Source organism: Rattus norvegicus, chromosome 9, assembly GCF_036323735.1.
Source record: "Rattus norvegicus strain BN/NHsdMcwi chromosome 9, GRCr8, whole genome shotgun sequence".
NCBI classification, from domain to species: domain Eukaryota; kingdom Metazoa; phylum Chordata; class Mammalia; order Rodentia; family Muridae; genus Rattus; species Rattus norvegicus.
Genome location: NC_086027.1, coordinates 115,830,114 through 115,844,659, shown reverse-complemented (window position 1 = coordinate 115,844,659; position 14,546 = coordinate 115,830,114). Strand labels below are relative to the sequence as shown.

General features: G+C 42.3%; 1 protein-coding gene across 3 annotated transcripts in view; it reads right to left on the bottom strand.

Moving 5' to 3' along the window:
* Positions 1 to 14,546, bottom strand: part of L3mbtl4 (L3MBTL histone methyl-lysine binding protein 4) — a 452,873-nt gene that overhangs the window by 349,933 nt on the left and 88,394 nt on the right. For all 3 annotated transcript variants that reach the window (XM_039084811.2, XM_039084810.2, XM_063267937.1), the window contains exon 3: positions 1,319 to 1,373. In XM_039084811.2, the coding sequence (XP_038940739.1) occupies positions 1,319 to 1,373 (55 nt within the window). The remainder of the gene's footprint in view (positions 1 to 1,318; positions 1,374 to 14,546) is intronic.

Sequence of the window (14,546 nt, the reverse complement as noted above, 5' to 3'; positions counted from 1 at the left end):
CTGGTTAAAAAAATAAAATAAGATAAAAGAACCTTAGCACGAGGAGCTGACAAGATTTAAATTGTTCTTCTAAGCCCATTTCTCTCTTTTTTCCAGTGGGACCTACACAACCAGAAAATGTAAAAATAAATACTCAATTTACATTAGTGTGAAAATATAGCTCCAGGGGAGAAGTGACAATGTAATAAATATCAGCCCATCTCTGAAAAAAAAAAAAAAAGCAATGATGTTGAAAAGCCTGGTGTTTGGGCCATGTGCAGGCCGATTTCATTTCTAAAATTTTAGTGTTGTATAACTGAAGTATATTCCAACGGATCCGGACATCAGGTTACATAATTATCTAAGTACTGCATCTTGTTCTGCTTCCTCAGCAGAGAACACAATGGGCCTGGGGTGGCCATGACAGAGGAATACTCATTTAAAGCAACATACAGTATCTGGATGTAATTAGAAATACTTTGTAGGTCATAGATTTCTCAATATTGTACTCCAAAATTAAGCAATAGTAAGTGGTCTTTTAGAAATTGAAATATTAAAAGGGCAAAATGTTCTATTTGTTTCTATTATTTAAAAATAGGAGAAAAAGCTTACCCTACAAATATTCGTGGTATCTTTAGAGTTTTCCAAAGGCATATTATCAAATGTATGTATGTACCTTTCTTCCCAGAGAAAAGGAAAAATCCTGTTGGATATTTAACTACATTTTATAGAAATTTTAATAGCAGTTGTCTTCTGTGTATGGAAATAGTCACAAAATAGCAACTGTATTTATTGATTTAAATTTAATGCATCTGAAATTCAGGGGAATATCAAAAAATGTCTCAAAAATGTTCCTGGAATATCCAAAGTCTACAGTGTATGTGTAACCACGTAACCACGTGTATCAGTGTATGTAACCACGAGGGATCCCTTCTGGACTACGTGCACCATCTCTTCAGCATGGCTTCATGCGGAGTGAACAAGCCCAAATATGAGATGATCTGGGGCTGGGGAGGGAGCAGAAGCAGGGAGATCGAGGAAAGCTTGATACCACGTTCTACGACAAGGGAGAAAGTTTCCAAACCAGAAACAGCCTCCTTCGCTGCTCGTTGAAAAGGCAAACACACAAAAATAACAACTGTGGACTTATATTCCCTTATAAGTTTTATGTCTACAAACATGAGACGTCATTGATAAAGTTGACACCAGGGTCTGTACGATGAGTCTGAATGACAACAGCGTTCTTCTATATGGAAGCATAAAACAACGGAAGCGCCAACCTGTTTTCATGGAGAACCTGCTCAGTGTGAACTGTACTACGGCAGACAGTAATGATTACCTCGGCCTGAAGGTGTGGCCCCATCTCCCGGCTTCGTTTCTTCTTCAGTTTGCCCCTGGAATAGAATGTGTTTTAGATGTTATTCATGTTTAATTGTTTGCATTGACTATGCTCTCTGTTGCTCATACTAAAATACCCCAACGAAAGCCACTAAGGAAGGGAGCGTTTATTTTGGCGAGTTGCTGTGAGGAGTCATGACTCGGGATCTTGGGGAAGTGGGTCAAACCACATCCATGCTCAGGTATCAGAGAACAAGAAATACTTGTGCTCCTGGGACCCCAATGGAGGAGTTAGAGAAAGGATTGAGGGAGCTGAAGGGGTTTGCAACCCCACAGGAAGAACAACAATATCAACCAACCGGACCCTCCAGAGCTCCCAGGGACTAAATCACCAGCCAAAGAATTACATGGAGCGACCCATGACTCCAGCCGTATATGTAGCAGCCGATGGGCTTGTCTGGCATCAGTGGGAGGAGAGGCCCTAGGTCCTGTGAAGACTCGATGCCCCCGTGTAGGGGAATGCCAGGGCAGAGAGGAGGAAGTAGGTGGGTGAGAAGGGGAGCATCCTCAGAAGCAGGGGGAGGGAGGATGGGAGAGGGGGGAACCTGGAAAGGGGATAACATTTGAAATGTAAGTACATATAATATCCAATAAAAAAGAAAGAAACAAACAAAGAAACAAAAAACAAAGAAACAAAGAAAGAAATGCTTGTTCTCAGACAGCTTTGTCATTTCTGAGCAATTATATAATCAAGTATATGGAATGGTGTTGGAGCCTTCCGTCAATTAACCTAATCAAAGTAAACCCACTAAACAAGTCACAAAAGCTTGTTTTCTTCATCTGGCTGTATTATCCCTCACATTGCCTCAACACTGAAAACTGAGGCTCCGCAGGGAGCAAATCTGTGAGCATCCGTGGAACCGAGGGTCAGTCGCAGAGCCAGTGCCTTCCAGTGGGTGCCGGAGGTGCGTCCCACCGTCTCTCTTTGGGGGATAAGTTTATTCCTACAGCCTCATTGTCCATTGGATTAAATCCAGAGTAAATGCACTTCAACAGCCTTGACCATAAAGGCAGAAACAACCTCCAACCCTGGGCTTGAGAGCCGCATGGTAGTGGCTGACTGGAGGATGTTAACCCCAGCAGCCAAGCTCAGCTCACATTTCTCCATTCGGGTATCTGGCCTAACCTCACTGTACCAGTAATCCATTCAAATAGTCTTAGCTAACTGTAACCACACCGACCATCCAAAGTGGACAAATGGCTTCAAAGACCCTGGGAGGGGGTGGGAAAAAGAAGAAAGAAAACCACACTTATTGAATAAAACACGCAAAGCAAAACAAGCCCAAGCATCTTGAGATGTGCCTGCACCTTTCCTTGAAGTCAAAGCACTCACCGGACGTGCTGAGGACATGTCCCAGGGAAAGGCAGACCCCTCAACAAACATAGGCGCTCTAGCTTTTAATTTATGTACTTACTGACTGAGAGAGGGGCAGGAGCCATTTTAAAATAGGTGCCCAGACAAAAGCATTCGAGAAATTAAAACGGAAGAACAGAAATTCTGCCTTTGAAAATCCTCTCAATAAAGGGTGTAGGAGGGCTCTCGATTCATCTCTGGAACCACAGTCATGCACACCTCTTGATTAGCTCCCAAGAACAAATTGTCATCAGAGAAGATGGAAATTTAGCAGGTGATTTAGATCTCTCCTCATTAGTGACTGATGACAGAAAGTGAGGTTGATGATTCCGTGCGTTCAGCCTGCAATCATTCTCTGAAGATTTCCCTCCTAAGTTTGGGCTGTGTCTCAGCAACCTGTGACAGCAGCCTGTGACAGACACTGACCGTTCCATGTTGCTTGGGGCTGATCTGGACACAACAATGAGAAAGGCTACATCTAGAAACAAGCAGGGGCGAGCGACTGGTTACCCTAGCTACCACAGCCATTAGACCAAGGCTCCACAGACTGCACACAACCATGGCACAAGTCTTCAACTAAGTCTCAACAAAGGACAGTGGTCATTTTCATATTGTGGTTTTGGTTTTTTGGTTTGCTTGTTTTGGGATTTTTTTTTGTTTTTATTTTACAATGTCAAATTAAATAACCTGAAATATATACAAGTATGCAACTTAAGTTGATCAGTAAGTATTTTTATTTTTCTATCAAGTGTCTCTTGAGAGTCCCATGTTGAAGGGTTGGGCAACAGCATGCAGTCCTACTAGGAGACAGTGGAGTCCTTTGGATGAACAGTCTGTGTGACTTTAGAAGACTGTCCTCACATCATCCTCCTCCCAACACCAAACCCTTCCCTCCGTCATCCCACCCCCAGCCCTTCTCTTGCTTACCCCTCCCCTGAGGTAAGAAGCTTAACTCTGCCCACACAGTACTGTGTCATGTGACCAGCCCCACAATCAAAGTGGTCAGTCAGCTGCAGACTAGGAAGCCTGAAACTTCAAACCAAAATAAATATTTCTCTCTGTTCACATATTTACTTTGGGCATTTGTGTCACAGAAAAGAAATGGAATGCTAAGGAACATGGTCGGGTAAGCAAATGAAACAACTTGATGTGACAGCACCAGACTGCCAATTGCTTATGCGGCCGTAAGTGACCTTCCCTACCCAGGCTTTAGCCTGGTGGGTCTCTACGTGCATTTGTTAAGGGAGTAATGAATGATGTGTTTGAGTTCATGCATGTTAACGTATAAGTGGACAATATTTGACTCTATCCTCCACCTCCCCATGTCCGCATGTCTATGTCTGTATATATTCAGAATGTAATTTTACAGTGAAAACATTCCCATCTGCCTTCCTCCATCTAGCCAACTCACGGCATTTCTAAGAGGTAAACACTTTCATTAGTTTACAGTATATCCTTGCAAATTTTCCACTGTGAAAATACAAAGAAACATGACTACTTGTGCTTACTTTCCTGCCCACATCTCCAAAGGGGACCTGTTGTAGTTTTTCTCTGGCACCTTTATTTGATAGAGGACTTCCCAATAAGGAAGCCGTCTGTTACTCACCTTCCACGGCTGCGCCCCATTACAATGAATGTGTATGGCAGGATTTATCTCGCTCTATAGGTTGTTGGCAATCCTGTTTTGTTCAAGTTTACAGTGCTGCAGTGAAAGCCTACATGTGTGCTTCTTTGTGCACCTGTAAGTCTCATGTGCAAAGCAACAGTAGTGTGGCACTGCCCATCAAAGGAGATGTGACCCCAGAGTTGCTAAGGTCTGCTGAGTTACCCTCTCCATGGCTGCTTCTCCTCTTGGGCACAAGACTGTCAGGTGCTTGTTTCCCATATCCATGTCAGTAGCATGTGCTGTAAGTTGGGGGTTTAGGGCAAAGTGACAAAAGGATGTTCACTGTAGCACCAGCATCTGTTCTATGAGGAAGAGGTTAGAGATCATATTGTTGGTTGAAAGATTATTTATGTTTCTCTTATAGTAAATACCTTTTCTATCCATACTCTTCACCCTGGAATGACTGCCTAGCTTTTGATCTTAATAAAATAGAAAAACTAGTCTTTTGCCTCTGGTATGGTATGCATACATTATATGCATGTTTGTGTGTGTGTGTGTGTGTGTGTGTGTGTGTGTGTGTGTGAGAGAGAGAGAGAGAGAGAGAGAGAGAGAGAGAGAGAGAGAGAGTTGTATTTTTTTATATATGTTTTGTTTTTCCCGGGCTGTCACTTCCCTTTCTAACTTGCTTATGATGTATTTTTTTGAGACAGGGCATCTCTGTACATCCCTGGCTGTCCTGGAACTTGCTCTATTATTCTAAGAAATACAATGACCAAGCCTTTGCTTTATGGTGTTTAGACTTAGTAAAAGGCTAGAAAAGCCTCTTTATTCTGCAATGACAAGAAACTACCCTCTTTTGCACCCCGTGGCTCATCCCTTACGTTTGACTCTTCAGAATCTAACCTACACTAGAAAAGAACGTGAGGTAAAGCCATTTTATCCAGGAAGCTACTCACGTGTCCCTACTTAGCAGCTGCCTCTCTCAAAGACCTGTGCATTCCAACCTATTTCTGGCTTTCTATTCTGTTTGTTTGGTCCATCCATCTATTTGTGTGTGAGGAGCATGCTGTTCCCATCACAGCAGCTCTTTGGTTTCATGTGCTTTCTAGGATACCTAATACTTTGCACACAAGGAGAGAGTCCTGTTTGTGTGCACATTTTAGAATCAAGATAGCTGAAAGCTCAATGTCTAAAAGCTCCTCTTCCTATCTGTCGGATCCCAGGCAGATGGCTTCTTTAACCTCTATGGATCTCAGTTTCCTGTCTGTCCTCCAGAAAGTCCTATCTTCTTAAACAGAACTGTTTGAGGATTGCAGTCCTGTGGGTGAACGCCCTCAGCCCAGCCTATGACATATGCAGGTTTTTGACTCATGGGAGTAATCAGTAATTTTGCCAGATTTCAAACTGCTAATAATGTATCCGGGGACTTTAAAATTAAATTAGTTGGCCAGCTAGTGTTTACAGACTGAAGCAACGTGTCTCAAATGAACGTGAGCCCTCATGAAAGAAGCATTAGGGAAGAGCAAACAAGAGTCTTACAACGGAGACGGTCTGCCATTTAACAAGCATCTATTGAGCGATTATTATGTGCCTGTTGCTGGCTGGCTAAAGGTAAATAAGCCAGGCTCAGTGAGGGGCTCCCTCTAGGGAGATGGGCTTCCTTGGCCTTCCCATGTCCTTGCAACAGGCCCTTGATGGTGACATCCATGTGTATCTGCGTACTCGCTGCTGTCCTTCCGGCCTAGTCTCTCCCTGGTCCTCTCTGAACCTACCACTCTAAGTATAACTTTATTGTTGTCCCAGTGTAGTTCCCGCCCCATGCTTCCCTCGCTCTACCAATCCCACACCAGACAGAGCGTCCTCAGCCACCAAAACAATCGTCAGCAACTCTGTATCTCCCCTCGCCAAGTTTTCCTGTACAGATCGGAAGCAGGACTGTAATCTCCTGGCTCTCCGTGATCACCAAAGTGAGGTCCATCAGTCTGTGATCTAAACCCCTTTTGCCTTCAGCTCAAAATTCCCGACTCCCAGCACAGCTTCCTGCACCGGCATCTCAGCAGGTCAGTGAGTCACCCAGCCAGGTGGCAATGTGACCCGCATCACACAACAAAAGCCATTTTTTCTGGTGGGGCAACGTGATAAGACTCAACGGATGGAGTAGGAGATTCTCCTGCCGGCTGGAAGGATGTGGATCACCACGCAGAGAGAGACTGCTGGAGAACCAAAGCCTCGAGAAGCTGAGCGAGTCCTGCCTAACAGCCAAGGAGAGGGAAACAAGCCTGCCCACAGACAAGGGCACCCAGTGATGACACTCACCTCCAAAGAGACCCACCAGGCCCTCACAGATGTTACCACACTCAAGCCTTGCCCCAACTTTTCAGAAACCGTGCGACAACAATAAAAGGACATTTTGAGCTGCTGTATTCGAGGCATTTCGATACAAGACTACTGAAAGCATAGCATATTAGGTCCTATGTATCCCTTAGATATCAACCGAGGAAATCTGAGCTTCCCTCTTCCCTCCCTCTTGCCAGGATGGGCTGACGAACCTTCCAATGCCTAGAGGCACTTGGTACAGAATCCTGGGGTTGATCCTTCTATTGTACCGTGAATCACCTTGTTTTTCCTCTCTCCAAATCTGAGAGGACTTCTGAGCCTGAAGAAGGGAGACTGTGTCTGCTCCATTTTTCATCCCCAAGCACCTGGTCCAATTTCACAACCTGGTGCCTAGACCCAGTTTATGGAGTAGTTGCTGGAGAATGGCCTGAAAGCAAGGTTCAAGAGCAGCTCTCTTCTGCCAGGCACATGTCACATCCAAAGTCACAACAGATGCCTTTGTGCCATCAGTAATGGGGCACACTAATAAAAGGTGCCACAAATCAGGGCCCCTCCCACTTTAACGTATACAAGAATCACCTAGGAATCTCACCAACATGCATACACGTTTAGGTTTTGGGAGAAGAGGGGACTGACAATCTAGGCTTCTTTTGTAGCTCCTTGCAGTTTCACCAACATTCCTGTTCACATTACAGAATTCCACCTTTCACCAGGACAACCGGTGGGAGCAGGGTAGTGGTAATCCAATCACATCGACAAAGATTGTTCAATGACTGGGTTGAACACCCAAATCAGGCCTACTCTCCTATGGTAGCTCATTACACATGGTTTAGCCCTCTCCATTCAGTCAATACACAAGAGATTTGCATAATTCAAAGCAGTCTAACTCACCCCTACAGCAAACCTGCAATGGTAGTGGGAGCTGATTATGCTCACGTGACGGCTGCCTGCCGGAGCTCTTTGACAATCACTGGATCATTCAAACCAAAATGAAATCTATAATGTGCTATCTGTCACTCAGCGAGCGGGTTAGGAGACTTGGCTCCCACCTTTATTTGCTGTTGAAATTCTGTCTAGAAAGAAAACGAATACCCCATGAAAATATTATTACTTCTTACTCTGAGCATCATTAACTACCTAACTTTCCTGTGCCTGTATGTTCTTTAGATAGACTAAGGTTTGGGATATGTTGATACACACACACACACACACACACACACACATGTGATTTTTGCTTTATTGTCAGAAGCAATTTACACTTATTTTATGAGTCATTCATTCCATTGTTTTTGAAAATAGAAGACTATTTAATGCCATATAGGAGAGCCAAAATGCTGAATTAAGGGCCAAGTAACCTAATGTCAAACCAAACATAGCAAAAATAGTTATTTAAGCTTGAATGAATGGTTTATGTTCTCCAGACCTGGATTTTCTCTTTTCCTAAATTAACAGGATTGAAATAAATGTCCTCCATGGCTCTTGAAGCTTTAACATCCTTCATCAGTAAATTATTTCACAAAATAATATTAGGTCCACACTGCTGATGAATGCAGGACATGTTTCAAAAGGGAAAATGTATACTGAGTCTTCTCCTCACATTTGGTGCACTTAGAGAAATCATCATGAGCTGAAGAAAATACAGCCGCTGTTATGAGCTCCCAGGTTACAAACGTTGCTTCTAAAAGCTGAGACTAAAGCTGAATCGCTGGGGAAACAAAAACAATGTCCTGAAGAAAAAAATAATAAGCACTGATAGCTGAAGAAATAAAAAATAAAATGTGCTACATTTGTACATTGGGTGCATTTCCACTAACAATTTAAGATCTGTCATCCAGGAAGGGAGCATTGTGTGGCGTGAGGCAACCCACTCAGCTGGGCATGCTGTTCCCTGCTCGTGACCTTGCTCACATCACGAGGCTGTGAGAATGAGTTTCAATGGCCGTCTTAGTGAGTCAGTGCCTGAGTCCCTCTAGGGCTTCCAGTCAAAGATTCTGGGTTGCTTGAATGCCTACAATGCCCTATTTTACTTTCACTGCTGGACAAAGGTCTCTGGAAAGCTGGAGGGTTTTTAGAGCCCTGGGGTCCCTGCTCCAGCAGCTGACATCTGCCTGGAGGTGACACATAGTAGCTCTGTGAACTATAGAAAATATACATTTCTGACTGATAATTCCAGTAATGGAACTGCTGCCTCCATTTACAGCTCCTCTCTCTCTCTCTCTCTCTCTCTCTCTCTCTCTCTCTCTCTCTCTGTCACACACACACACACACACACACACACACACACACACACACACACACACACATTTTTAGAATTTGTGTATGCTCTGGTCCCATGTGGAAGATGAACGAAATTAACCATGGAGAGCAATAATGCACAGATATGTGGGAACCTTCTCCACTGTTCTATTGAAACTTATATGTCAGAGAAGAAAGGAAAGTGCTTCCATTTTGTTCAAATACCCGGTCTTATGGCAACAGTCTCCAAGAAAATCTCTATAGTACTTTCAAAGGCTTATAAAAGCAAAGAGTGACATTTCCTGTAGTTTATTATGAACACCTTTCTGAAGTATGTCTGTAAATTCATTCCACTGATGATTGGAAAATGGCATCAGTCCTATGTAAGACCATGAAATGGTAGCGCTAAGAGCAAGCAAGCAAGCAAAGCGGGAACTTAAATAACTCTGCACCCAGCGTTTTCTCAACACCTATTTAAGGATGTTATTAATGAGATTTCACTTCACCTTGCCAAACCTGAGGTCAACCATGGCTCTCTGGCAATCTTTTTTTTTTCTTTCTTTTTTTTTTGAATTGGATTTTTTTAAATTTACATTTCAAATGTTATCCCCTTTCCCGGTTTCCCATCCATAAAGCCCCTATCTCATCCCCCTACCCCTTCTTCTATGAGGTGTTCCCCCACCTATCCACAAACCCTTTCCCTCCTCCCCACCCTGACATTCCCTTACACTGGGGGGGGGTCCAGCCTTGGTGGGACCAAGGGCTTCTCCTACCATTGGCACCCAACAAGGCCATCTTCTGCTGCACATGCAGCTGGAGCCATGGGTCTGTCCAGGTGTACTTTTTGAATGGTGGTTTAATCCCTGGGAGCTCTGGTTGGTTGGTATTGTTGTTCTCATGGAGTTGCAATCTCCCCCACCAAACTCCTTCAATCCTTTCTCTAACTCCTCCAATGGGGACCCTATTCTCAGTTCAATGGTGGGCTGCAAGCATTCTCCTCTGGCATTGACTCTCTCTGGCATTCTTATGCTCAGGCCAGTAGACACCCTTTCAGATGTAACCTCTTCAGCTCTGCCATGAAAACTAACTGGGAGGGACCACCCAGACATGCTCAAAACAGCTTCCTTTCTCATAACCTCAGACTTATCAAAGTAGAAAGACCCATAAAGTCCTTCTAAGACTCTTGTTTTACAAGGGAACTACCCCAACCTGACAAAGGGAACCCTGCTTGATCACATAGCAGAAACAAAGACTAAAATCTAAATCTGCTCATCTATAAGCACAGGCTCCTCATTCTGGAGGAGCAACATCTATTGTAGGCAGACAAGCCATCGAACCCTGCCCTAGCATCCTCCTCTTGTTCATCTCGGTCACTGCCAACCTCACACTGTAGCTCATGAAATCCTGCAACTTTCTCCTCCTTCAAGATGAGAAAATGCCCACATGCTAATATGTAAATTGTATTCTCCCAGAAAACAGTTTAAAGAACTGAACCAACCAACCAAACAAACAAACAACAAAACCATTGTCTTAACACAACAAGAAAACATGGTTTAGAAACATCTTATTTGCTCTTTCTCAAAAGAGTGACCATCACCTAGAGTACCAATATGCTAAAGAAGTTCTTGGTGACCTTACTCTAAGTATGTTAGCTTCCTTTACTTTAATACCCAATTAAAGATTTAAAAGCCCCATACTTCTGTGTCCCAAAATTTAAAACTCAGTATTTATAGAGGTTTGCTCCTTTTGGGAGGTTCCAAGGAAAGAGAGTAACAGATGATATTTACTCTAGATTACAAATTTTATCCATACAAGTAGATGCCATATATTTTATTCTTATGTAGTTAAGACAAATATTCCTTTATAAAGATTGTGAAGCCATACTTTAGGGGTGACCTAGATTTTATATACTGTACATTGTTTTGAAGTGACTGAGTCAAAATACCCAAATGTACATCAAATATCAATAAAATCACTTTGAGAAAAAAAGAGTTCAATTTTTCCAAGTCATTATGTGCCTATCTTCAGCTAGTTAATTCTCAAGGTGATGGGTGATAAGAGCTTATAAAAGAGACTCAAATGTCACTGGTCTTCATGCCAGACACTGACAAGAGGAAGGGGGTGGCAAGGAGTCTCCAAGAAACAGAAAACCTCCCATTTTGCTTCTTTGGAGCAGTGGTTCTGGAGCAGAAACACAAGGTCACCTGCATAGGAGAACCACATAAGGAAAGATGGAAGATATATAAGGAAACCCATAGGAGATAGTCACCATGCCAGAGGAATTGCAGAAAGGACAAACCAGGATGACATACCTACACATCAGCTGGGAAAGTATCCAGATAACTACAAAGTGAATGAACAAAAATGCTGATTGTGGCATGTATAGCCACAAAAATAAAAGCAAACTCAGAGTTTACAGTAGGATCCCTGGCCCATAGATCAAGTGAAGTTCTAGGTAAGATGATGAGAATCAGAATACAAAAAAAGTGGGAAAAACTTGAGTAATTCAGGAGGAAACAGAAAACCCTCCAAAAAAGTCCAGAAAAAAGACTCATGGCACAGAGACACTAGACACAACTTCTGCCTTGCTTGTCCTTGACAAGGGATGTGGTAATAAGGGTGGCAGAGAAAGTGCTTTCAGAAAATGTCAGGTTAGAAATGGACAATTCTGTCCTTGGGTCAAAGGCAGACCAGCCATGCCTCATTCAGCTACATTTGGTGAAACAGTGGTTTTTAGATCAGACAGACTACAATAAAGACAAAAACAAAAACAAAAAAACCTTTCATTTTGTCTTTCTAGGACTCAAGGCAATGGCCAGCATGTATTCTGAGACAGACTCTCTGGTTACCCTGGGAATCTGACCTGTTATAAGGGCCTCATTCAGGGGAAAACCATAGGTCAATGAGCCACAATTTGTCCTGTTCTTCAACTGCTGGATGAAGAAGGCCCCATGAGGTAGTTATCAAAAGTAGGGAACAGGGGACTGCTCACAAGCCCAAGGGTACATACACAGGAGGTTCAGCTCAGATTAGAATACATATGAGGGAAAAAGAGTCCTGCCTTTTTTAGCTTGGACAGATCTCAGCAACCAAGAACAACCCTGGTCTGCTATATCTCTGAGTATCATAATATAGTGATACTCATGGCACCAGTGAGTAGAACACTTTCTGAAGGAAGCTACATCCTGCAGAGCCTACAAACTCTGAAATCACAGGGGAATACACGATACCCTCAGCTGCACCCCACAGCAGGGCGATTAACACTGAACAGTTCTTGAGAACCCAAAGACAGTGCCACTCTCAGTATTTCTCACATTCCCAGAGCACATGGGAGCCACTCCCCAGCTAAAGCATTAGCCGTAATAGGAGAAGAGTTTGGGAGCCTTAGAAGGCTGAGAGAAACTGAGCAAACCACAAAACTAAGTGCACACCAGCAGAGGCCTGTGGCACATACACAAGGAAGACACACTTCCAACAGGCATCTCCATTCTGCACTTTTTATCAATACTGTGATAGAAATACTAGCTGGGACAATTAGGCAACATAAGGGAATTAAAGGGATCCAAGTAGAAGTCAAACTATCGCAATTTGCAGATGAAATGATACTTTATATTAAAGATCCCCAAAGTTCTAACAGAATACTTACACGACTAGTAAGCAAATTCAGCAATATGGCAAGATGCAGAACCAAGTTGCATTAATCAATAGTATTTTTCTATAAGCCAACAGCAAAAATACAGAGAGGGGATCATGGAAACAAACCCATTCCAACAGCCTCAAAGAAAATAAAATATCTAGGAATAAATCTACCAAAGGAAGTGAAATGAAAGCTTTAGACATTGGGAGAAAGAGATAAAGATATGAAAAAGGAGAAAGACATAACATGCTGTGGGTTGATGAAATTAATGTTGTGGAAGTGACAATTCTACCAAATTATACTTACAGATTCAAGGAAACCCCAATCAAAATCTCATCTAATTTTTCACAGAAATAGAAAAAAAACTATCCTAAAATTCATATGAATTCCCTAGATAACTAAAACAACCCTAAGCAAAAAGAATGATGCTGGAGAATTACAACTCCATATCTTAAGATACATTGCAGAGCCATAGTAACAAACATTATATGGCACCAGCACAAAACCAGACATGTAAACCAGTAGAACGAACCTGATGATCCAAACACAATCACACTAACTTCAGTCACCTAAAATTTGACACAAATGTCAAAAACATGAGTTGGAAAAGAAAATAAGGATCTAGACCTGTATCTACCACCTTGTATAAAAACTAACTTTAAGTGAATCAAAGACCTAAACCTGAAACAACTCGAAGGAAACATAGTCAGGACCTTACAGGATACAGATGTGGCCAAGGGCTGCCTGAATAGGACTTCGTTTGCCCAAGAAACCTAAATGATTGATATCTAGAACTATAAACAACTTTTAAAAAGTTACAAAAACAAATGACCCATTCTAGAAATGAGCCTGGGGCCTGGACAGAGAGTTCTCAAAAGAATAAACTAAACGGTTAAGAAATATATCAAAAAAATGTCCATAATTCCTAGCAACTATGAACATGCAAGTCAAAGCAGCTTTGATGTTTCGTTTTATCCCAGTCAAAGATCAAAAAAAATCAATATCAAATGCTGAAGGGTAAGTGAGAAAAAGGGAACCCTATTCACTGTTGGTCAGACTGAAAATTGATGCAGATATTATGGAAATCAGTGAGGAAAAAATCTCCGAAAGCTAAAAGTAAATCTGCCACATAACCCAACTATAGGCCCAAAGTATGACATTATAATCCACAGAATATAATCCATGTTCACTGCTGCTCTGTTTACAATATCTTAGGAATGGAAGCAACCTAAATGTCCTTCACCTCCAACAAATGGATAGTGAAAATGGCCCATGTCCACTACCGAATACTATTCAGCTTTAAAGAAAAGCTCCTGAATTTGCAGGTAAGTGAATAGATGTAGAGAAGATGGTATTGAGTGAGGTAACCCTGATCCCGAAAGTCAAAAGGCATATGTTTTGTCTCATTTGGGGCTCCCAAATCTTCAGATGTGAGCGCATAGCCTGGAGTGGCTTGCAGTGCTCAGGAGAGCACTGCAAGGGTTCAGAACTTTGAAAGCAATAGCGAGGGGAATATCAGTGTATAAATGATCTGATTACAGCAATGGAAAGAGGAGCACTTTAGGGAACGTGAGACAGACAAATACACAATAAAAATGGAGGAGAGTAGAGGAGAACAGAGGAGTACAGGTTGTCTAATGGGAAATGAAGAAAGGGGTTTGTACAGGGAGTGAATGGAGTTCAATACAGTAGGAAGGAGGCAGAGAAAATACACTAGCAATATCTGAAAAGGCTGTAAGAAATCATACTATTAACTATTTACCTTAAAAGAATCTTATAAGGTATGCAATTCTGCTTGTAAATATGCATATGTAACTCTAATAAGCTTTTCTCAACTGGACTGACAACATTACCTCCAAGAGCCAAAGACAAACTAACAAAATACAAAAAAATAAAAAAAAATACAGAATGCCTGTTTGGAGTCATTTGCTGGGGTTGTCTAAGAGTCTCCCCAATATACTGCCTACTGGCATTGCCCTTGGTTACTATCCAGAGGTACA